The 25,983-nt window shown below is 44.9% G+C and overlaps 1 protein-coding gene across 4 annotated transcripts in view; it reads left to right on the top strand.

The window, feature by feature from the left end:
• Nucleotides 1–25,983, top strand: part of thrb (thyroid hormone receptor beta) — a 214,482-nt gene that overhangs the window by 174,805 nt on the left and 13,694 nt on the right. For all 4 annotated transcript variants that reach the window (XM_063069460.1, XM_063069459.1, XM_063069457.1 and 1 more), the window contains one exon: nucleotides 17,816–18,074. In XM_063069460.1, coding sequence (XP_062925530.1) covers nucleotides 17,816–18,074 — 259 coding nt within the window. The remainder of the gene's footprint in view (nucleotides 1–17,815; nucleotides 18,075–25,983) is intronic.

Genomic DNA, 25,983 nt, shown 5'->3' with positions numbered 1-25,983 from the left:
CAGTATTCCCTAAAGTTAATTTGCAGGTTGAGTCAGTGTGAGGAGGGCAAATGCAGTGTTTGCATTCATTTCAAGTGGACAAGAATATAAAAACAAGAATGAAATGCTGAGGCTTGATAAAGCATTGGTCAGACCACACTTGGAGTATTGTGAGCAGTTTGGGTCCCTTAACTAAGAAAAAATATGCTGGCATTGGAGAAGGTCCAGAGGAGATGCACAAGAATGATTTTTGGAAAGAAAGAGTTAACATATGAGGAGCGTTTGATGGCTCTGGGTCTGTCCTCGCTGGAGTTTAGAAGAATGAGGAGGGATCCCATTGAAAGCACTAGACAGAGTGGATGTGGAGAGAATGTTTCCTATACTGGGTGAGTCTAGGACCAGAGGGCGCTGATTCTCGGAATAGAGACATCCATTTAGAATGGAGAAGAGGAGGAACTTCCTTAGCCAGAGTGTGACAAATCTGTGGAATTCATTATCACAGAAGGCTGTGGAGGCCAAGTCATTGAGTGTATTTAAAGCAGAGGTTGAGAGGTTTTTGGCTAGTCAGGGCATCAAAGGTTACAGGGAGAAGGCAGGAGAATGGGGTTGAGAGAGATAAATCAGCCTTGATGAAATGGCACAGACTCGATGGGTTGAATAACCTAACTCTGTTCCTGTGTCTTATGGATGGTCTTACTGGCAGGATTCTTAACAGTGTGGAGGAACAAAGTGATCTTGGGGTCCAAATCCCCAGATCCCTCAAAGTTGCCATGCAAGTTGGTAGAGCGGTTAAGAATGGTGTGTTTCCCCTCGTTAGTCAAGGATCGGATTCAAGAGCCACAAGATAATGTTGCAGCTCAGTAAATCTCTGGTTAGGTCACACTTGGAGTATTGTGTCCAGTTACAAGAAGGATATGAATATTTAGAGAGGGTCCAGAGGTTTACCAGGATGCTGCCTGGATTAGAGAACATGTCCTATGAGGAAAGAATGTGCAAGCAAGGGTGTTTCTCTTTGGAGAGATAGAGAATGACACGTTAATTGATAGAGGTATACAAGATGATAAGAGCAATAGATTGAGTAGACAGCCAGTCTCTTTTCCCAGGGCAGAAATGGCTAATATGAGGACAGCAATCAAGATTTTAAATGCAAAGTTTTGCAGCAGTTTCTCTGTGTTGAGCAAGAGGGATTCTTCATATTTGTTCATTCCTCATCCATCAGGGCACAGTGTAGTGAGAATGGTTCCAGGGCTGTGTTTCTACTGTGTGTGGGATGTGGAAAGTGTGGGAGACCTTATGTTCTTATCATAGCAGGGGAATTAAGGGTTATGGGGAAAAGGCAGGTGGGTGGAGATGAGTCCATGGACAGATCAGCCATGATCTTACTGAATGGCGGAGCAGGCTCACAGGCCAGATGGCCGACTCCTGCTCCTATTTCTAATGTCCTTATGAGGGAAAATATTTCAAGGTGATTGGAGGAAAGTATAGGGGGGGATGTTGAAGTGTTTTTTTACACAGAGAATGGTGGGTACCTAGAACACCCAATCTGCGATGATGCTGGAATTGGATACATTAGGGACACTTAAGGGCCTCTTAGATAGTCCAGCACAACATCATGGGTCAAAGAGCCTGTACTGTGCGCTGCTGTTCTACAGTACTGTGCGAAAGTCTTAGGTACATAAGTATATGCTGCCTAAGAGTTTTGCACAGTACTGTTGTAATGTTATGTATTACACTGTACTGCTGCTGCAAAAAAAAGCAAATTTCATGATGTATGTCAATGATGATAAACCTGATTCTGATATGTGTCTGTATTGTGAACTGAGAGTGGGAAGGGGGCAGGGAGAGGGGGATCATGGATGGGGAAAGGAGAAGGGAGAGAGGAGGGAGTGGGAAGCACCAGAGGCACAATCTGTAATGATCAATAAACCAATTGTTTGACATCAAGTCACCTTGCCTGGTGTCTCAGGGCTGGGTGTGTCTGCATCCACACCAACCCTTCCCCATCCCTGGCACGCCTCCTCTGCCACCTGTCCCACACCCCTCCCGTGGTGCTCCACCCTCGCCATTCCCAACACCCTTTGCTCTCAGCAGATTTACTCTCCACCCCATATTGGCAAATACAGTACTGTGCAACGTCTTGGACACCCGAATAGTGTGAGTGTGTGTCTGAGGCTTTTGTACTGTACGCTATGTCCTGAGTTCCTTTCAATTCTCAATATTTGTCATCTTTCAGTCCCTTTAGTGTCTCCAATGCTACTTTTTTTTTTACTAATCTTAATTTATTTAAGCTCCTCATTCACGTCTGGAGATTTTATTTCTCTGCTTCTCAGAAAATCAGGGGCCACCATTAACCTTAATCTCATTTTTCGTGTTTGTATTGCAGTTTTAACCATCTGTTTTTATGTTTCTTGCCCAATTTACTGCCGAGTTTTAGTCGCTGTTCAGGGGTCCCAGGTCTCCTTTCATATAACTCATGGAAATTTAAGGTAATAATTACATTCTGGAGGTTGGGCAGAGGATTTTCACCATAAGTGTGAGCTGGTTCTTAACACAATGGATGCATTACACTGTTTGCTTCAAGATTCAAAGTACATTTATTATCAAAGTATGTATGCAGTATACAACCCTGAGATTCATCTTCCCACAGACAGCCATGAAACAAAGAAAACAATGCGCAAAGATCAAATCGTGTGAAAACGAGCAAAAATCACAGAATATAAAACATCAAACCACAAGTCATCAAAACAGTCTAGGGAGGGAGAGAAACCAATCGAACATAGGCACCTTCCTCTGGAAGCAGCGGAAGTGGTTATCCGCAGACAGCGCTGAACACCTACTCGCATTCTGCTCTCACCCTCGTTGATTTCAATCTTCCTCGACGCTTTAATCAGCGGGACCGACAAGAAATGGAGTCGATCATGGACTCGCACCCCATCTCCAGGCTTCCAGGCTTCTTGGCCTTGAGGCCGAACACTTCGTTTGAAGCCTTGCCGAACCCTCTCAGAGACAGTGAAGTGCCAGATTGCTCCATTGGACAGAAAACACACCACCAAAATGTAGATCACAGGCTCCAATAGTAACAGAACCATATTTGAAAGAAAAAGAAGAAGCAGTTTTGTGAACTGCCTGAAAGATGTCACCCTTGGTGGCATTGTTCTTTGGTGCTGTTATCAAAGTGTACATGATAAATAAACTTGAATCTTGAATCTTGGCTCTTGTTTCTCTTTCTGCAGATGTGACCTGACTTCCAGAATGTTTCCAGGTTTTTTCTATTTCCGGTTTAGATTGACAGCTCCTGTTTTTGGGTGAGGATTTCTCTAGTACCTGCTGGAGGAATTCAGCTTGGAGGCTGACCACTTTAGCCTTCATCGGCTGGTGAATACAGAGAGCTTCTATGGAGGGGAAGAAAAATTTGATCTTTTGGGCTGACATAGAACGTAGAATTCATTGCCACAGGCAGCTGCGGAGGCATGACATTGAGTATATTTAAAGCAGAGGTTCTTGATTAGTCAGGGTGTCAGAGGTGATGGAGGGAAGGCAGGAAAATGGGGTTGAGAGGGATAATAAATAAGACATGATGGAATATCAGAGCAAAATTGATGGGCCAAATAGCCTAATTCTGCACCGATGTCTTATGGTCTTATTAAACATAGAAAACTACAGCTCAGTTCCCTTTGGCCCATGATTTTTAACCTTTCTCCAAGAACAATCTAACCACTCCCTTCTACATAGCCCTCCATTTTCTATCATCCACGTGCCAGTCTAAGATTTTCTGAGATGTCCCAATGAAGGATCTTGGGCTGAAACGTTGACAGTTTCTGCCCCTCCATATACGCTGCCTGACGTGCCGAGTTCCTGCAGCACTTTATGCGTGTTGTTCAAGATCTCCAGCATCTGCAGAACCCCTTGTGTCTGAAGCTGTTTGTAACCCTTCAGTAAACTGAGCACACTCAGAAGAGGATAGAAGTTTAAAGTTCAAAGTAAATTTATTATCAAAATACTGTATGTATACCTTATACAGATTGACCACCACAAAACTGGAATAACTGGGACCTGTGCAGTGCCGGATTAGTGATTTTGCCGAATCACCGGTGGGTAGGTCAGGATTAAATAAATAAACACCTGATGATCACCTCACCTTGGATAAAGAAGGAAAAAGAAACAAGTGAAAAGCAAGTGAAATTTATCGAAGTACTTTGCAGACAAAATACCTCACAAGGTATCCACACTTACTCACATCAGAAGTTGGGTTATTGCCACTCTGAAAGTAATGAGTTGGATTGTACAACTAAGCAGGGTTGCATGTCTCAAAGTGGGGGTCGTCAGGAGTGTCCTGTGTTTCATCTTGAAAGACGATTAAATCATCGTGACATGATGGCGATGTTGAGATTGATGCAGCGTCCTCAAGAATTGGTGATGCTGGTGCCAGGACATCTGGCTGAGCCAAAGCTGACAGCAGTGAATTTTCCAGTGTTGCCTCCTGTCTTGCACTTTTCTTAGCTATATTTCTGAATGTGGCCTGCAAGCTAACCTGTTTCATGTATTTTATTATACAAGTCACATATGCTTTTCACAGGCACACCATTCTCGAGCTATTTCAGAAATTCCACCTTGCCTTGTACAGATAACGTATGGTATTTGCACTTTACACCACAAAAAGCACATCCCTTATTCAATGGAGGCATGCTTGGGGCTCGATGAACACAGGTTATAGAAGTAAATGCAGAATAATGCAGAGGAACGACTTGCTTCGTTTAAAGACCGTGCCAACAGCTGATTCTGCTAATGGCGCGTCCAAAACAGTGCTGATGGGTTGGCGCAGCGACACGGAATTTGACATTAGGCTGATGAAAATTAAGTCCGAACCAGCAGTGGAACTGGATTATTGATAGTTGGATGTGAGATAATCAAACTGTACAACCTTGAGATTCCACTTCTTGCAGGCAGCCACAAAACAAAGAAACACAATAGAATCCATGAAAAACCCCACGCCACAAAGACCGACGAATATCCAATGTGTGAAAAAGAGCAATTCATGCAAACAATAAAAAATACAAACAAATAACACACAGAACATAAACTGCAGAGTCCCGGAAAGTGAGGTCACAGGGTAGCAAGAAGAGAGAAAGATGGGTCAGGCGCAGGCAGGCAGACAGCGCTGAACACTGTCTGTCTCGACACTATAAACACAAGCAGACAGTACTGAACACTGTCTGTCTCGACACTATGAACGCAGGCAGACAGCACTGAACACTGTCTGTCTCGACACTATAAACGCAGGCAGACAGCACTGAACACTGTCTGTCTCGACACTATAAACACAGGCAGACAGCACTGAACACTGTCTGTCTCGACACTATAAACACAGGCAGACAGCACTGAACACTGTCTGTCTCGACACTATAAACACAAGCAGACAGTACTGAACACTGTCTGTCTCGACACTATAAACACAAGCAGACAGCACTGAACACTGTCTGTCTCGACACTATAAACACAGGCAGACAGTACTGAACACTGTCTGTCTCGACACTATAAACACAAGCAGACAGTACTGAACACTGTCTGTCTCGACACTATAAACACAGGCAGACAGTACTGAACACTGTCTGTCTCAACACTATAAACACAGGCAGACAGTACTGAACACTGTCTGTCTCGACACTATAAACACAGGCAGACAGTACTGAACACAGTCTATCTCGACACTATAAACACAGGCAGACAGCACTGAACACTGTCTGGCTCAACACTATAAACACAGGCAGACAGTACTGAACACTGTCTGTCTCGACACTATAAACGCAGGCAGACAGCACTGAACACTGTCTGTCTCGACACTATAAACACAGGCAGACAGTACTGAACACTGTCTGTCTCGACACTATAAACACAGGCAGACAGTACTGAACACTGTCTATCTCGACACTATAAACACAAGCAGACAGCACTGAACACTGTCTGTCTCGACACTATAAACGCAGGCAGACAGTACTGAACACTGTCTATCTCGACACTATAAACACAGGCAGACAGTACTGAACACTGTCTGTCTCGACACTATAAACACAAGCAGACAGTACTGAACACTGTCTGTCTCAACACTATAAACGCAGGCAGACAGCACTGAACACTGTCTGTCTCGACACTATAAACGCAGGCAGACAGCACTGAACACTGTCTGTCTCAACACTATAAACACAGGCAGACAGTACTGAACACTGTCTGTCTCGACACTATAAACACAGGCAGACAGTACTGAACACTGTCTGTCTCAACACTATAAACACAGGCAGACAGTACTGAACACTGTCTGTCTCAACACTATAAACACAAGCAGACAGTACTGAACACTGTCTGTCTCGACACTATAAACACAGGCAGACAGCACTGAACACTGTCTGTCTCGACACTATAAACACAGGCAGACAGCACTGAACACTGTCTGTCTCGACACTATAAACACAAGCAGACAGTACTGAACACTGTCTGTCTCGACACTATAAACACAAGCAGACAGTACTGAACACTGTCTGTCTCGACACTATAAACGCAGGCAGACAGCACTGAACACTGTCTGTCTCGACACTATAAACACAGGCAGACAGTACTGAACACTGTCTGTCTCGACACTATAAACACAGGCAGACAGTACTGAACACTGTCTATCTCGACACTATAAACACAAGCAGACAGTACTGAACACTGTCTGTCTCAACACTATAAACGCAGGCAGACAGCACTGAACACTGTCTGTCTCGACACTATAAACACAGGCAGACAGTACTGAACACTGTCTGTCTCGACACTATAAACACAGGCAGACAGTACTGAACACTGTCTGTCTCGACACTATAAACACAGGCAGACTACTGAACACTGTCTGTCTCAACACTATAAACACAAGCAGACAGTACTGAACACTGTCTGTCTCGACACTATAAACACAGGCAGACAGTACTGAACACTGTCTATCTCGACACTATAAACACAAGCAGACAGTACTGAACACTGTCTGTCTCGACACTATAAACACAAGCAGACAGCACTGAACACTGTCTGTCTCGACACTATAAACACAGGCAGACAGTACTGAACACTGTCTGTCTCAACACTATAAACACAGGCAGACAGCACTGAACACTGTCTGTCTCGACACTATAAACACAGGCAGACAGTACTGAACACTGTCTGTCTCAACACTATAAACACAGGCAGACAGTACTGAACACTGTCTGTCTCGACACTATAAACACAAGCAGACAGTACTGAACACTGTCTATCTCGACACTATAAACACAGGCAGACAGTACTGAACACTGTCTGTCTCGACACTATAAACACAGGCAGACAGCACTGAACACTGTCTGTCTCGACACTATAAACACAAGCAGACAGTACTGAACACTGTCTGTCTCAACACTATAAACACAAGCAGACAGTACTGAACACTGTCTCGACACTATAAACACAGGCAGACAGTACTGAACACTGTCTGTCTCGACACTATAAACACAAGCAGACAGCACTGAACACTGTCTATCTCGACACTATAAACACAGGCAGACAGCACTGAACACTGTCTGGCTCAACACTATAAACACAGGCAGACAGTACTGAACACTGTCTGTCTCGACACTATAAACACAAGCAGACAGTACTGAACACTGTCTGTCTCGACACTATAAACGCAGGCAGACAGTACTGAACACTGTCTATCTCAACACTATAAACGCAGGCAGACAGCACTGAACACTGTCTGTCTCGACACTATAAACACAGGCAGACAGTACTGAACACTGTCTATCTCGACACTATAAACACAGGCAGACAGCACTGAACACTGTCTGTCTCAACACTATAAACACAGGCAGACAGTACTGAACACTGTCTGTCTCGACACTATAAACACAAGCAGACAGTACTGAACACTGTCTGTCTCGACACTATAAACGCAGGCAGACAGTACTGAACACTGTCTATCTCGACACTATAAACACAGGCAGACAGTACTGAACACTGTCTGTCTCGACACTATAAACACAAGCAGACAGTACTGAACACTGTCTGTCTCGACACTATAAACGCAGGCAGACAGTACTGAACACTGTCTATCTCGACACTATAAACGCAGGCAGACAGCACTGAACACTGTCTGTCTCAACACTATAAACACAGGCAGACAGTACTGAACACTGTCTATCTCGACACTATAAACACAAGCAGACAGTACTGAACACTGTCTGTCTCGACACTATAAACACAGGCAGACAGTACTGAACACTGTCTGTCTCGACACTATAAACACAAGCAGACAGTACTGAACACTGTCTGTCTCGACACTATAAACACAGGCAGACAGTACTGAACACTGTCTATCTCGACACTATCAACACAAGCAGACAGTACTGAACACTGTCTGCCTCGACACTATAAACGCAGGCAGACAGTACTGAACACTGTCTATCTCGACACTATAAACGCAGGCAGACAGCACTGAACACTGTCTATCTCGACACTATAAACACAGGCAGACAGCACTGAACACTGTCTGTCTCGACACTATAAACACAGGCAGACAGTACTGAACACTGTCTGTCTCGACACTATAAACACAGGCAGACAGTACTGAACACTGTCTGTCTCGACACTATAAACACAGGCAGACAGTACTGAACACTGTCTGTCTCAACACTATAAACACAGGCAGACAGTACTGAACACTGTCTGCCTCGACACTATAAACACAGGCAGACAGTACTGAACACTGTCTGTCTCGACACTATAAACACAGGCAGACAGCACTGAACACTGTCTATCTCGACACTATAAACACAGGCAGACAGTACTGAACACTGTCTGTCTCGACACTATAAACACAAGCAGACAGTACTGAACACTGTCTGTCTCGACACTATAAACACAAGCAGACAGCACTGAACACTGTCTGTCTCGACACTATAAACGCAGGCAGACAGTACTGAACACTGTCTGTCTCGACACTATAAACACAAGCAGACAGTACTGAACACTGTCTGTCTCGACACTATAAACACAAGCAGACAGTACTGAACACTGTCTGTCTCGACACTATAAACACAGGCAGACAGTACTGAACACTGTCTGTCTCGACACTATAAACACAAGCAGACAGTACTGAACACTGTCTGTCTCGACACTATAAACACAGGCAGACAGCACTGAACACTGTCTATCTCGACACTATAAACGCAGGCAGACAGCACTGAACACTGTCTGTCTCAACACTATAAACGCAGGCAGACAGTACTGAACACTGTCTATCTCGACACTATAAACACAGGCAGACAGCACTGAACACTGTCTGTCTCAACACTATAAACGCAGGCAGACAGCACTGAACACTGTCTATCTCAACACTATAAACACAGGCAGACAGTACTGAACACTGTCTGTCTCAACACTATAAACACAGGCAGACAGTACTGAACACTGTCTGTCTCGACACTATAAACGCAGGCAGACAGTACTGAACACTGTCTATCTCGACACTATAAACACAGGCAGACAGCACTGAACACTGTCTGTCTCGACACTATAAACACAGGCAGACAGTACTGAACACTGTCTGTCTCGACACTATAAACGCAGGCAGACAGTACTGAACACTGTCTGTCTCAACACTATAAACACAGGCAGACAGTACTGAACACTGTCTGTCTCAACACTATAAACACAGGCAGACAGTACTGAACACCTGTCTATCTCGACAGTATAAACGCAGGCAGACAGCACTGAACACTGTCTGTCTCGACACTATAAACACAGGCAGACAGTACTGAACACTGTCTGTCTCAACACTATAAACACAGGCAGACAGTACTGAACACTGTCTGTCTCGACACTATAAACACAGGCAGACAGTACTGAACACTGTCTGCCTCGACACTATAAACACAGGCAGACAGTACTGAACACTGTCTGTCTCGACACTATAAACACAGGCAGACAGCACTGAACACTGTCTATCTCGACACTATAAACACAGGCAGACAGTACTGAACACTGTCTGTCTCGACACTATAAACACAAGCAGACAGTACTGAACACTGTCTGTCTCGACACTATAAACACAAGCAGACAGCACTGAACACTGTCTGTCTCGACACTATAAACGCAGGCAGACAGTACTGAACACTGTCTGTCTCGACACTATAAACACAAGCAGACAGTACTGAACACTGTCTGTCTCGACACTATAAACACAAGCAGACAGTACTGAACACTGTCTGTCTCGACACTATAAACACAGGCAGACAGTACTGAACACTGTCTGTCTCGACACTATAAACACAAGCAGACAGTACTGAACACTGTCTGTCTCGACACTATAAACACAGGCAGACAGCACTGAACACTGTCTGTCTCGACACTATAAACACAGGCAGACAGTACTGAACACTGTCTGTCTCAACACTATAAACGCAGGCAGACAGTACTGAACACTGTCTGTCTCGACACTATAAACACAGGCAGACAGTACTGAACACTGTCTGTCTCGACACTATAAACACAAGCAGACAGTACTGAACACTGTCTGTCTCGACACTATAAACACAGGCAGACAGCACTGAACACTGTCTGTCTCGACACTATAAACACAGGCAGACAGTACTGAACACTGTCTGTCTCAACACTATAAACGCAGGCAGACAGCACTGAACACTGTCTGTCTCGACACTATAAACACAGGCAGACAGTACTGAACACTGTCTGTCTCAACACTATAAACACAGGCAGACAGTACTGAACACTGTCTGTCTCGACACTATAAACACAGGCAGACAGCACTGAACACTGTCTGTCTCGACACTATAAACACAGGCAGACAGTACTGAACACCTGTCTATCTCGACAGTATAAACGCAGGCAGACAGCACTGAACACTGTCTGTCTCGACACTATAAACACAGGCAGACAGTACTGAACACTGTCTGTCTCAACACTATAAACACAGGCAGACAGTACTGAACACTGTCTGTCTCGACACTATAAACACAGGCAGACAGTACTGAACACTGTCTGTCTCGACACTATAAACACAGGCAGACAGCACTGAACACTGTCTGTCTCGACACTATAAACACAATAAACACAAGCAGACAGTACTGAACACTGTCTGTCTCGACACTATAAACCAGCAGACAGTACTGAACACTGTCTGTCTCGACACTATAAACACAGGCAGACAGTACTGAACACTGTCTGTCTCGACACTATAAACACAGGCAGACAGCACTGAACACTGTCTATCTCGACACTATAAACACAGGCAGACAGCACTGAACACTGTCTGTCTCAACACTATAAACGCAGGCAGACAGCACTGAACACTGTCTATCTCAACACTATAAACACAGGCAGACAGTACTGAACACTGTCTGTCTCAACACTATAAACGCAGGCAGACAGTACTGAACACTGTCTATCTCGACACTATAAACACAGGCAGACAGCACTGAACACTGTCTGTCTCAACACTATAAACGCAGGCAGACAGCACTGAACACTGTCTATCTCAACACTATAAACACAGGCAGACAGTACTGAACACTGTCTGTCTCGACACTATAAACACAGGCAGACAGTACTGAACACTGTCTGTCTCGACACTATAAACGCAGGCAGACAGTACTGAACACTGTCTGTCTCAACACTATAAACACAGGCAGACAGTACTGAACACTGTCTGTCTCGACACTATAAACACAGGCAGACAGTACTGAACACCTGTCTATCTCGACAGTATAAACGCAGGCAGACAGCACTGAACACTGTCTGTCTCGACACTATAAACACAGGCAGAGAGTGCTGAACACCTGTCTATCTCGACACTATAAACACAGGCAGACAGCACTGAACACCTGTCTATCTCGACACTATAAACACAGGCAGACAGTACTGAACACTGTCTGTCTCGACACTATAAACGCAGGCAGACAGTACTGAACACTGTCTGTCTCAACACTATAAACGCAGGCAGACAGTACTGAACACTGTCTGTCTCGACACTATAAACGCAGGCAGACAGTACTGAACACTGTCTGTCTCGACACTATAAACACAGGCAGACAGTACTGAACACCTGTCTATCTCGACAGTATAAACGCAGGCAGACAGTACTGAACACTGTCTGTCTCGACACTATAAACGCAGGCAGACAGTGCTGAACACTGTCTGTCTCGACACTATAAACGCAGGCAGACAGTACTGAACACTGTCTGTCTCGACACTATAAACACAGGCAGACAGTACTGAACACCTGTCTATCTCGACAGTATAAACGCAGGCAGACAGCACTGAACACTGTCTGTCTCGACACTATAAACACAGGCAGAGAGTGCTGAACACCTGTCTGGCTCAACACTATAAACACAGGCAGACAGTACTGAACACTGTCTGTCTCAACACTATAAACACAGGCAGACAGCACTGAACACTGTCTGTCTCAACACTATAAACACAGGCAGACAGTACTGAACACCTGTCTATCTCGACAGTATAAACGCAGGCAGACAGCACTGAACACTGTCTGTCTCGACACTATAAACACAGGCAGACAGTGCTGAACACCTGTCTGTCTCAACACTATAAACACAGGCAGACAGCACTGAACACTGTCTGTCTCGACACTATAAACACAGGCAGACAGTACTGAACACTGTCTGTCTCAACACTATAAACACAGGCAGACAGTACTGAACACCTGTCTATCTCGACAGTATAAACGCAGGCAGACAGCACTGAACACTGTCTGTCTCGACACTATAAACACAGGCAGAGAGTGCTGAACACCTGTCTGGCTCAACACTATAAACGCAGGCAGACAGCACTGAACACTGTCTGTCTCGACACTATAAACACAAGCAGACAGTACTGAACACTGTCTGGCTCAACACTATAAACGCAGGCAGACAGTACTGAACACTGTCTGTCTCGACACTATAAACACAAGCAGACAGTACTGAACACTGTCTGTCTCGACACTATAAACACAAGCAGACAGTACTGAACACTGTCTGTCTCGACACTATAAACGCAGGCAGACAGCACTGAACACTGTCTGTCTCAACACTATAAACGCAGGCAGACAGTACTGAACACTGTCTATCCGACACTATAAACACAGGCAGACAGCACTGAACACTGTCTGTCTCAACACTATAAACGCAGGCAGACAGCACTGAACACTGTCTGTCTCAACACTATAAACGCAGGCAGACAGTACTGAACACTGTCTGTCTCGACACTATAAACACAGGCAGAGAGTGCTGAACACCTGTCTATCTCGACACTATAAACACAGGCAGACAGCACTGAACACTGTCTGTCTCAACACTATAAACGCAGGCAGACAGTACTGAACACTGTCTGTCTCGACACTATAAACGCAGGCAGACAGTACTGAACACTGTCTATCTCGACACTATAAACACAGGTAGACAGCACTGAACACTGTCTGTCTCGACACTATAAACACAGGCAGACAGTACTGAACACTGTCTGTCTCGACACTATAAACGCAGGCAGACAGTACTGAACACTGTCTGTCTCAACACTATAAACGCAGGCAGACAGTACTGAACACTGTCTGTCTCAACACTATAAACACAGGCAGACAGTACTGAACACTGTCTGTCTCGACACTATAAACACAGGCAGACAGTACTGAACACCTGTCTATCTCGACAGTATAAACGCAGGCAGACAGCACTGAACACTGTCTGTCTCGACACTATAAACACAGGCAGAGAGTGCTGAACACCTGTCTATCTCGACACTATAAACACAGGCAGACAGCACTGAACACCTGTCTATCTCGACACTATAAACACAGGCAGACAGTACTGAACACTGTCTGTCTCGACACTATAAACGCAGGCAGACAGTACTGAACACTGTCTGTCTCAACACTATAAACGCAGGCAGACAGTACTGAACACTGTCTGTCTCGACACTATAAACGCAGGCAGACAGTACTGAACACTGTCTGTCTCGACACTATAAACACAGGCAGACAGTACTGAACACCTGTCTATCTCGACAGTATAAACGCAGGCAGACAGTACTGAACACTGTCTGTCTCGACACTATAAACGCAGGCAGACAGTGCTGAACACTGTCTGTCTCGACACTATAAACGCAGGCAGACAGTACTGAACACTGTCTGTCTCGACACTATAAACACAGGCAGACAGTACTGAACACCTGTCTATCTCGACAGTATAAACGCAGGCAGACAGCACTGAACACTGTCTGTCTCGACACTATAAACACAGGCAGAGAGTGCTGAACACCTGTCTGGCTCAACACTATAAACACAGGCAGACAGTACTGAACACTGTCTGTCTCAACACTATAAACACAGGCAGACAGCACTGAACACTGTCTGTCTCAACACTATAAACACAGGCAGACAGTACTGAACACCTGTCTATCTCGACAGTATAAACGCAGGCAGACAGCACTGAACACTGTCTGTCTCGACACTATAAACACAGGCAGAGAGTGCTGAACACCTGTCTGGCTCAACACTATAAACACAGGCAGACAGCACTGAACACTGTCTGTCTCAACACTATAAACACAAGCAGACAGTACTGAACACTGTCTGTCTCAACACTATAAACACAGGCAGACAGTACTGAACACCTGTCTATCTCGACAGTATAAACGCAGGCAGACAGCACTGAACACTGTCTGTCTCGACACTATAAACACAGGCAGAGAGTGCTGAACACCTGTCTGGCTCAACACTATAAACGCAGGCAGACAGCACTGAACACTGTCTGTCTCGACACTATAAACACAAGCAGACAGTACTGAACACTGTCTGGCTCAACACTATAAACGCAGGCAGACAGTACTGAACACTGTCTGTCTCGACACTATAAACACAAGCAGACAGTACTGAACACTGTCTGTCTCGACACTATAAACACAAGCAGACAGTACTGAACACTGTCTGTCTCGACACTATAAACGCAGGCAGACAGCACTGAACACTGTCTGTCTCAACACTATAAACGCAGGCAGACAGTACTGAACACTGTCTATCTCGACACTATAAACACAGGCAGACAGCACTGAACACTGTCTGTCTCAACACTATAAACGCAGGCAGACAGCACTGAACACTGTCTGTCTCAACACTATAAACGCAGGCAGACAGTACTGAACACTGTCTGTCTCGACACTATAAACACAGGCAGAGAGTGCTGAACACCTGTCTATCTCGACACTATAAACACAGGCAGACAGCACTGAACACTGTCTGTCTCAACACTATAAACGCAGGCAGACAGTACTGAACACTGTCTGTCGACACTATAAACGCAGGCAGACAGTACTGAACACTGTCTATCTCGACACTATAAACACAGGTAGACAGCACTGAACACTGTCTGTCTCGACACTATAAACACAGGCAGACAGTACTGAACACTGTCTGTCTCGACACTATAAACGCAGGCAGACAGTACTGAACACTGTCTGTCTCAACACTATAAACGCAGGCAGACAGTACTGAACACTGTCTGTCTCAACACTATAAACACAGGCAGACAGTACTGAACACTGTCTGTCTCGACACTATAAACACAGGCAGACAGTACTGAACACCTGTCTATCTCGACAGTATAAACGCAGGCAGACAGCACTGAACACTGTCTGTCTCGACACTATAAACACAGGCAGAGAGTGCTGAACACCTGTCTATCTCGACACTATAAACACAGGCAGACAGCACTGAACACCTGTCTATCTCGACACTATAAACACAGGCAGACAGTACTGAACACTGTCTGTCTCGACACTATAAACGCAGGCAGACAGTACTGAACACTGTCTGTCTCAACACTATAAACGCAGGCAGACAGTACTGAACACTGTCTGTCTCGACACTATAAACGCAGGCAGACAGTACTGAACACTGTCTGTCTCGACACTATAAACACAGGCAGACAGTACTGAACACCTGTCTATCTCGACAGTATAAACGCAGGCAGACAGTACTGAACACTGTCTGTCTCGACACTATAAACGCAGGCAGACAGTGCTGAACACTGTCTGTCTCGACACTATAAACGCAGGCAGACAGTACTGAACACTGTCTGTCTCGACACTATAAACACAGGCAGACAGTACTGAACACCTGTCTATCTCGACAGTATAAACGCAGGCAGACAGCACTGAACACTGTCTGTCTCGACACTATAAACACAGGCAGAGAGTGCTGAACACCTGTCTGGCTCAACACTATAAACACAGGCAGACAGTACTGAACACTGTCTGTCTCAACACTATAAACACAGGCAGACAGCACTGAACACTGTCTGTCTCAACACTATAAACACAGGCAGACAGTACTGAACACCTGTCTATCTCGACAGTATAAACGCAGGCAGACAGCACTGAACACTGTCTGTCTCGACACTATAAACACAGGCAGAGAGTGCTGAACACCTGTCTGGCTCAACACTATAAACACAGGCAGACAGCACTGAACACTGTCTGTCTCGACACTATAAACACAGGCAGACAGTACTGAACACTGTCTGTCTCAACACTATAAACACAGGCAGACAGTACTGAACACCTGTCTATCTCGACAGTATAAACGCAGGCAGACAGCACTGAACACTGTCTGTCTCGACACTATAAACACAGGCAGAGAGTGCTGAACACCTGTCTGGCTCAACACTATAAACGCAGGCAGACAGCACTGAACACTGTCTGTCTCGACACTATAAACACAAGCAGACAGTACTGAACACTGTCTGGCTCAACACTATAAACGCAGGCAGACAGTACTGAACACTGTCTGTCTCGACACTATAAACACAAGCAGACAGTACTGAACACTGTCTGTCTCGACACTATAAACACAAGCAGACAGTACTGAACACTGTCTGTCTCGACACTATAAACGCAGGCAGACAGCACTGAACACTGTCTGTCTCAACACTATAAACGCAGGCAGACAGTACTGAACACTGTCTATCTCGACACTATAAACACAGGCAGACAGCACTGAACACTGTCTGTCTCAACACTATAAACGCAGGCAGACAGCACTGAACACTGTCTGTCTCAACACTATAAACGCAGGCAGACAGTACTGAACACTGTCTGTCTCGACACTATAAACACAGGCAGAGAGTGCTGAACACCTGTCTATCTCGACACTATAAACACAGGCAGACAGCACTGAACACTGTCTGTCTCGACACTATAAACACAGGCAGAGAGTGCTGAACACCTGTCTGTCTCAACACTATAAACAGCACAGTGTAATGGGGCCGAATACAATTCGTTGTTTGCCCTCAGGCCTCAACGCAAAGTCTGGCCCCAGCAATGGCTGCACCAGTATTCCCGGGGGTCAAGTTCACCAAATCCTTAATGCGATCATAAAATCACTGGTTCATTTAGATAGTTCAAAAGTAAATTTCTTAAAGGGAAATTGCAGGCTGTGGATAGCAATGATCATCGTTCAGAAGATATACATCTAGTAGAATATCTAGCAGTTCTGTGAACTGCTTGCAAAACATCACTGTATGTCACCAGCATCATCTTGTAATGCTGATCGTTAATATAAATAAATCTTCCTCACGTGCCATATTAATCGTTGAAATGAATTTCGTTATACTGTGCTGAGTAATTGTTTAAGCTTAAGTGATTCTCTTTCAATTGCTTTGGAGTTTCAGCAACACTATATGGTGAACTAAACATAGAGTGGAAGTTAGCATACGTTATTATATTGATAAAGGCAGAAACAGATGTCTTCTTTATCTTCCAGTTGCCATGTGAAGACCAGATAATCCTTCTGAAAGGGTGCTGCATGGAAATCATGTCTCTGAGGGCAGCAGTCCGCTACGACAACGAGAGTGAGACTTTAACTTTGAACGGCGAGGTAGCTGTCAAAAGGGAACAGTTAAAAAATGGAGGCCTTGGCGTTGTGTCGGATGCAATCTTCGATCTGGGAATATCTCTGTCTGCATTCAACTTGGACGACAGTGAGGTGGCACTTCTCCAGGCTGTCCTTTTGATGTCGTCAGGTATATTATCTTTATCCTTGACTATAATATCAAATAGCTGCCTTGCATATTTCTCATGCATCTGTTGTTTAGGTGGCAGTCAGATTGCTTTACTGATTTGTTGAGACACATCATGGAATACCCATCGAGCCCCACCGCCCAGCACAGCACTGATTTAACCCTAGCCTAATCACAGGACAATTTACAATGACCAGTTAACCTACTAGATGGTACATCTTTGGGCTGTGGGAGAACACTGCAGCACCCAGAGGAAATCCACAGGAAGGATGTACAAACTTCGCCACAGAGGGTGTCAGAGTTGCACTCCGAGCTCTGATGCCCCGAGCTGTAATAGCGCTATGCTGTTACACTACCATATGTACCAAATATATAGATTATAATTTATAGTTATTTATGTATTGCACTGGACTGCTGATTTCACAACATACGTCATTAGTAATAAACCGAATTCAGATTCTGTTACGTAGTCACTTCAGTCTTTTCCTCACTGAGTGAACACTAAATTGAACACACGCGGCAATGTGTCGTAGAGTTAGACAGCAATATAGCACTGATCGAGGCCCTATGGCCCAACCAGCCCATGCCAACCACAGTGCCCACGCAGCTAGTGCCAATTTGCTGCGCTCCGCCCCCTCCATGTTCCTATCCAAATGCTGCTTAGATTTATTATTTATTTATTTAGAGACACGGCTCAGTGACAGCCCTTCTGGCTCAACAAGTCCATGCCACCCAGTGCCATCCATGTGACCAATTAACCTCCTATAACCTTTGGACTGTGGGGGGGAAACCGGAGCCCCCAGAGGTGACCCACGCAGTCACGGGGAGAATGCAGAAGCTCCCTCCAGACAGCGGCAGGAACTGAGCCCGGATCGCGGGCGCTGTAAAGCGTTGTGCTAACCGCTACGCTACCGTGCCACCCCCTAATCACATGGTACCTGTGGGCATGCTACGTTGGTGCCCGAATCTGTGGCCAGCATATCCTCAGGTGTGTGTGTTGTTAACGCAAACAACACATTTCACTCTATGCTCTGATGTACATGTGACTAATGAATCTGAATATAATTTGACAATTATACCTGCCTGAACCACTTCCTCAGGCAGCTCGTTCCATATAGTCGCCACCTTCAGTGAGAAAAAGTTTGCCCTGAAGTCGCTATTAAGCCTTTCCCCTCCCACCCGAAACCACATCCCCCGGACCCGAGGCACTTCATAGTTTCTATCATGACAGGAATTAGAACCAAATTTGTTTTCACTGACATCCCCTGAGGAGCGGTAGTGGTTAGCACGACACTATTACAGCTCATTCAGAGTTCCTTTCTGGCATCCTCTGTAAACAATTGGTGCACTCTTTCCCATGAGCACGCGGGTTTCCTCCGGGTGCTCCGGTTTCCTCCCACAATCCAACAGCACACCGGTTAGCGGGTTAATTGATCATTGTAAATTGTACCACATTCGACTAGGGTTTAAGCCGGGGTTGCTGGGTAGTGCAGCTTGAGGGCCAATTCCATGCTGTATCTCTAAATAATTAAAATCCTATGTGAAATTTTTTGTCCTGTGACAGCAGTACAGTGCAAGTCATAAGAGATTTCTATAAATTACAATAACATTAAAGAAAAGCAATAATGAAGTCGTGTTCATGAACCATTGCGAAATCAGATGGCAGAGAGGAAGAAACTATTCCTAAAATGTTGAGTGTGAAACTTTCAACCCTCTGTTTTGGAGCCTCCATACCAGACAGTGATGTAATCAGTCAGAATACTCTCCATAATACGTCTGTAAGAATTTGCTGGAGCCTTTAGTGACATAACTAATCTCCTCAAACTCCTAATGAAATATAGCCGCAGATGTCCCTTCTTTGTAACTGCATCGATACGTTGGGCCCCAGATAGATCCTGTAAGATGTTGGCACCCAGGAACTCGAAGCTGCTCACCCTTTCCACTCCAATGAGGACTGGACTGGCGTGTGTTCTCACGATTGCCCCTTGCTGAAGTCCACAATCTGTTCCTTGGTCTCTCTGGCATTGGGTCCAAGATTGTTGTTAACTTCACAAGCATTGCCATCTAATATTTCAGCATTTTATTCATAAAGCTATCCATCTGCTGCAGTCTGTAATCTCACCTTCATTGTTAAACAAGACCTTTAATCAACCTGGTTTTAATTTACTTGTTCCATTTTCCAGGTAAATTGCAGTTGTTTGGCAATGAAAGTAATTTGATATAATTGGAGAGAGTTATATTGTGACAAATTCAACTTTGTATGAAAGTGGAGAAGTCCTGGGAAGTGCACACACCAGATCAGGGAGAGAGTCTGTGTGCAGGGAAAGACAGATTTGACAGCACGGTAGCACAGTGATTGGAGCAGCAGTTTACACCAGCAGCTGTAAGGAGTTTTTGAATGTTCTCCCTGTGACCACATGGGTTTCCTGCAGGTGCCCCGGTTTTCTCCCATTGTCCAAAGACTTACGAGTTCAGGTTAGAAGTTGTGAACAAGCTATTTTATGCCTAAAGTGAGGCAACACTTGAGAACCGCCCAACACAATCCTCGCTCACTTGGTTTAATGCAAGCTTGGCATTTCACTGTATGCTTTGATCTACACGTGACAAAGCTAATCTTTAAATAGAGCCTTGTTTTGCGATAATGACCAACACAGTCCAAGATGTATTGTGTTCAGTTCTGGTCACTTATTATAGGAAAGGTGTGGAAGCTTTAGAGAGGGTGCAGAGGAGGTTTACCAGGATGCTGCCTGGATTAGAGAGCATGTCTTGTGAGGGGAGTTTGAGTGAGCTCGAGCTTTTGTTTTTGGAACAAAGGAAGATGAGAGGTGATATGATAGAGATATATAAGATATGTGCGGAGTAGATCGAGTGGACGTCCAACACTTTTTCCCTGGGGTGGAAATGGCTAATAATAGAGAGCATGCCATATATTTAAAGTGATTGGTGGAAAATATAGGGGGGATGTCAGAGGTACAGTACTGTGTAAACATCTTAGGCACATATATATATAGCAATGGTGCCTAAGACTTTTGCACAGTACTGTATTTGTATGACGAATCATTACTGAATTATAGTGAGGTGTATGGAAAAGCAGAGATATAAAAACTCCAGAGATAATGAGATGCTTAAGTAAATTAAGATCAGTAAGTTAAAAATATTGGAGACACTAAAGGGACTGAAAGGTGGTAAATCCTCAGAATTGAATAGAACATAGAACCTTCAGTGCTGTGTAAAAGTCTTGGGGACATATACGTATATAGTTAGGCTGCCTAAGACTTTTGCCCAGTACTGTATTTGTCAACATGGCATGGAGAGCGAGTTTGTAAATCTGGCGGGAACAAAGGATGTTGGGAATGACAAGGGTGGAGCACCGCGGGAGGGGTGTGGGGACAGGTGGCAGAGGAGGAGTGCCAGGGGTGGGGGGATGTGGGTGACGCAGGTGCAGACACACCAGGCCCTGAGACACCAGGCAAGGGCATTCAATTCCAAACAATTGGTTTATTGATTATTACAGAATGTCTCTGGTGCTTCACAGACCCTCCCCTTTTCCCAGCCGTGATTCCCGTCTTCCTGCCCCTTTCCCACTCTCAGTCCACAGTAGAGACCCAGATCAGAATCAGGTTTATCATCACTCACACATGTCATGAAATTTGCTTTTTTTTTGCGGCAGTAGTACAGTGCAATACATACAGTATTGTGCAGAGGTTTGAGGCACCAAAGCTCTATAGATGTGTGCTGAAGACCTGCACAGTAATGTAGGTTTTTTTTACACAGTGTGTGGTGGGTACATGGTACGCCCTGCCAGGGGTGGGGGTAGAGGAGGACACAAGGGGGACATTTAGGAGTCTCTCAGATAGGCACATGGATGGTAGACAAATGGAGGGTTATAGGCCATACAGACAGAAGGGTTAGACTGGTCTTAGAGTACATTTATCTTGGCCAAAGGCCCTGTACTCTTCTGTAGAGTAGTATGTTGCAAGATGTTGCTGCTCATTCCCCCTTATTCTGAGCCTGTGGTGCCAGATTGTGGACGGCTCAGTGACCGGAAATTAGCGTACTGAGCCTTGAAATGAGGTTTGGAAATGTCAGTGAGAATCTGTACGTCCTCCCTGTGAATGTGTGGCTTTTCCCCAGGTGCTCGGGTTCCCTCCCACAGTCCAAAGACCAATTGGGTAGGGTAGGTTAACTGGCCCATGATCAGTTTAGGGTTAATTGGGGTTGTTGGGTGGAGTGTCCCATGATCAGGTTAGAACATAGAACATAGAAAAGTGCAGCACAGTACAGGCCCTTCGGCCCACAATGTTGTGCCGACCTTCAAACCCTGCCTCCCATATAAGCCCCCACCTTAAATTCCTCCATATACCTGTCTAGTAGTCTCTTAAGCTTCACGAGTGTATCTGCCTCCACCACTGACTCAGGCAGTGCATTCCACACACCAAGCACTCTCTGAGTGAAAAAACCTTCCTCTAATATCCCCCTTGAACTTCCCACCCCTTACCTTAAAGCCATGTCCTCTTGTATTGAGCAGTGGTGCCCTGGGGAAGAGGTGCTGGCTATCCACTCTATCTATTCCTATTATTTTGTACACCTCTATCATGTCTCCTCTCATCCTCCTTTTCTCCAAAGAGTAAAGCCCTAGCTCCCTTAATCTCTGATTATAATCCATACTCCCTAAACCAGGCAGCATCCTGGTAAATCTCCTCTGTACCCTTTCCAATGCTTCCACATCCTTCCTATAGTGAGGCGACCAGAACTGGACACAGTACTCCAAGTGTGGCCTAACCAGAGTTTTATAGAGCTGCATCATTACCTCGTGACTCTTAAACACTATCTCTCAACTTATGAAAGCTATCACCCCATAAGCTTTCTTAACTACCCTATCCACCTGTGAGGCAACTTTCAGGGATCTGTGGACATGTACCCCCAGATCCCTCTGCTCCTCCACACTACCAAGTAACCTGCCATTTACTTTGTACTCTGCCTTGGAGTTTGTCCTTCCAAAGTGTACCACCTCACACTTCTCCGGGTTGAACTCCATCTGCCACTTCTTCGGGTTAATTGGGGTTGTTGGGTGGAGTGTCCCTTGATCAGGTTGGGGTTAATTGGGGTTGCTGGGAGTTGCTGGGGGTTGCTGTGCGGAGTGACTGAAAGGGCTGGAAGGCCCTACTCTGCGCTGTAGTGCCAAATAAATAAATAAATGTGTATAAAAATATACAGGTAATACAAAAGGAGAGCAAAAATAGTGAGGTAGTTCATGAGTTCATGAAACCTGATGGCAGAGGGGAAGGAGCTGTTCCTATAACAATCATTGTGTGTCTTCAGGCTCCAGGATTAGTTAGAAGACCAGGCTAGCACAGGCTAGATAGGCTGAAGGGCCTGGTTTTTACTGTAGTGTTCTATGACTCTGTGATCTATGTAAAGCCCTCAAGAAGCAAATGAAAGGAGTAAACAGCAATCCCATTTAAAAGTATCTCGGCACCACGGCTTGTGATATGTGCAAGGAGCAGAGTGTTCAGACAGCCCTCACAAATACTTGAGTCCAGCTGTGACCCAAGGCAATGTTCTCTGTTGGGAGGTCAGTGAAGACAAAATGATATAGAGCACTGTTGATGCACATGATTCAACAGAGTAATGTTTATACGTTTGTGAATAATTATGTGGCAGCTCCCAGATGAAATGTAAAGTTAGAATGGTACTGGAATCTAATTAAAGCTATAATGATTAGCAATAATAAAGTGCTTTCAAACTTGACAGTGCAGCTGTCATTGGATTTTTGGTCCATCAAAATTCATGGTTTGCTAATGTTTTCCTGCTGCTAATGTTTTCATAAGTGGCTTAGAGACCACAAGGTACATAAAGTAATGTCCCATGTCGCAATAACCAGATAGGCTGCATATTGTTTCAAGGGTTCTGTTATTGATCAAAGATCTTTTAAGATGATGGAGCATAATTTTAAGGTGATTGGTGGAGAGTATAGACATGGACATAGAAAATAGGTTCAGGAGTAGGCCATTCGGCCCTTCCAGCCTGCACCGCCATTCAGAATGATCATGGCTGATCATCCAACTCAGAACCCTGTATTGGGGGATGTCAGAGGTAGGTTTTTACACACAGTTATGTTAGAGGCAGAGACATTAGGAACATTTAAGAGACCTTTAGACAGGCTTATTGTCTAAAGATTATTCCCCATTGTATTAGCCCTGGGAAGAAGTCTCTGGTTGTCCACTCTATCTATGCCTCTTATCATCTTCTATTGCTCCATCACCTCTCATCATCCTAAAAGCCCTAGCTCACTCAACCTATTCCCATAAGACAGGCATCGTCTTGGTAAATCTTCTCTGCACCCCCTCTAAAGCTTCCACGCCTTATAATGAGATGGCCAGAATTGAACACTATACTGCAAGTGTGGTCTGACCAGAGTTTTACCTCATGATTTGGAACTCAACCCCCCCCCCCCGACCAATGAACGCCAACACACCATACAACCGGTGAACGCCAACACACCGTACGACTAATGAACGCCAACACACCATACAACCGATGAACGCCAACACACCATACAGCTCCTTAACCACCCTATCAACTTGCACTGCAACTTTGAGGGATTTATTTCTGAAAATTTTCCTGGTTTAGCTCAATTATATCTGTCATAGTTTGATAGTCTCTGCTGTCAAATTTCCAGTAGAAACTTATACTCAGTGGCCACTTTATTAGGTACATATGTATACCTGCTCGTTAATGCAAATATCTAATCAGCCAATCATGTGGCAGCAACTCAATGCATCAAAACGTGCAGACATGGTCAAGAGGTTCAGTTGTTGTTCAGACCAAACATGAGAATGAGGAAGAAATATGATCTAAGTGACTTTGACCGTGGAAGGATTGTTGGTCCCAGATAGGGTGGTTTGAGTATCTCAGAAACTGCTGATCTTTTGGGATTTTCACATACAACAGTCTCTAGAGTTTACAGAGAATGGTGTGAAAAACAAAAAAAAATCCAGTGAATGGTGGTTCTATGGGTGAAAATGGCTTGTTAATGAGAGCGCTCAGAGGAGAATGGTCAGACTGGTTCAAGATGACAGGAAAGCGACAGTAATTCAAATACTGTACCACGCATTACAATAATGGTGTGCAGAAGAGCATTTCTGAATGCACAGCACATCGAACCTTGAAGTGGATAGGGTACAGCAGCAGAAGATCACGAACATTCACTCAGCGACCACTTTATTAGGTACAAGAGGTGGTTCAAAGTTCAAAGTAAATTTTCTTCTCAAGGTACACATATGTCACCATATACAAACCCTGAGATTCATTTTCTTATGGGCGTACTCAATAAATCCAATAACCATAATAGAATCACTGAAGGACTACACCAGCAGCGGAGACACCCAGTGTGCACAAGACAACAAACTGTGCAAATACAAAACAGAGAAAAATAATAATAATAAATAAATAAGCAATAAATATCGAGATCAGGAGATGAAGAGACCTTGAAGGTGTGTCCATAGGTTGTGGGAACTATTCAATGATGGGGCGAGTGAAGTTATCCCCTCTGATTCAGGAGCCTGTTGGTATCTGTTCCTGAACCTGGTGGTGTGAGTCCTGAGACTCTTGTACCTTTTTCTTGATGGCAGCAGTGAGAAGAGAGCATGACCTGGGTGGTGTGGGTACCCGATGATGGATGCTGCTTTCCTGCAACAGTGCTTGGTGTAGATGTGCCCAGTGGTGGGGTGGGCTTTACCCGTGAGGGACTGGGCCAAATCTGCTACTCTTTGTAGGATTTTCCATTCAAGGGTATTGGTGTTTCCAGGGCAGGCTGTGATGCAGCCAATCAATATAATCTCCACCATGCATCCGTAGAAATTTGTCGAAGTTTTAGATGCCTTGCTAAATCTTCACAAACTCTTAGGAA

The sequence above is a fragment of the Mobula hypostoma genome, chromosome 17 (genome assembly GCF_963921235.1).
Source record: "Mobula hypostoma chromosome 17, sMobHyp1.1, whole genome shotgun sequence".
In the NCBI taxonomy this organism is placed as follows: Eukaryota; Metazoa; Chordata; class Chondrichthyes; order Myliobatiformes; family Myliobatidae; genus Mobula; species Mobula hypostoma.
The sequence above is the reverse complement of the archived record's forward strand: the minus strand, read 5'-3'. Positions and strand labels throughout refer to the sequence as shown.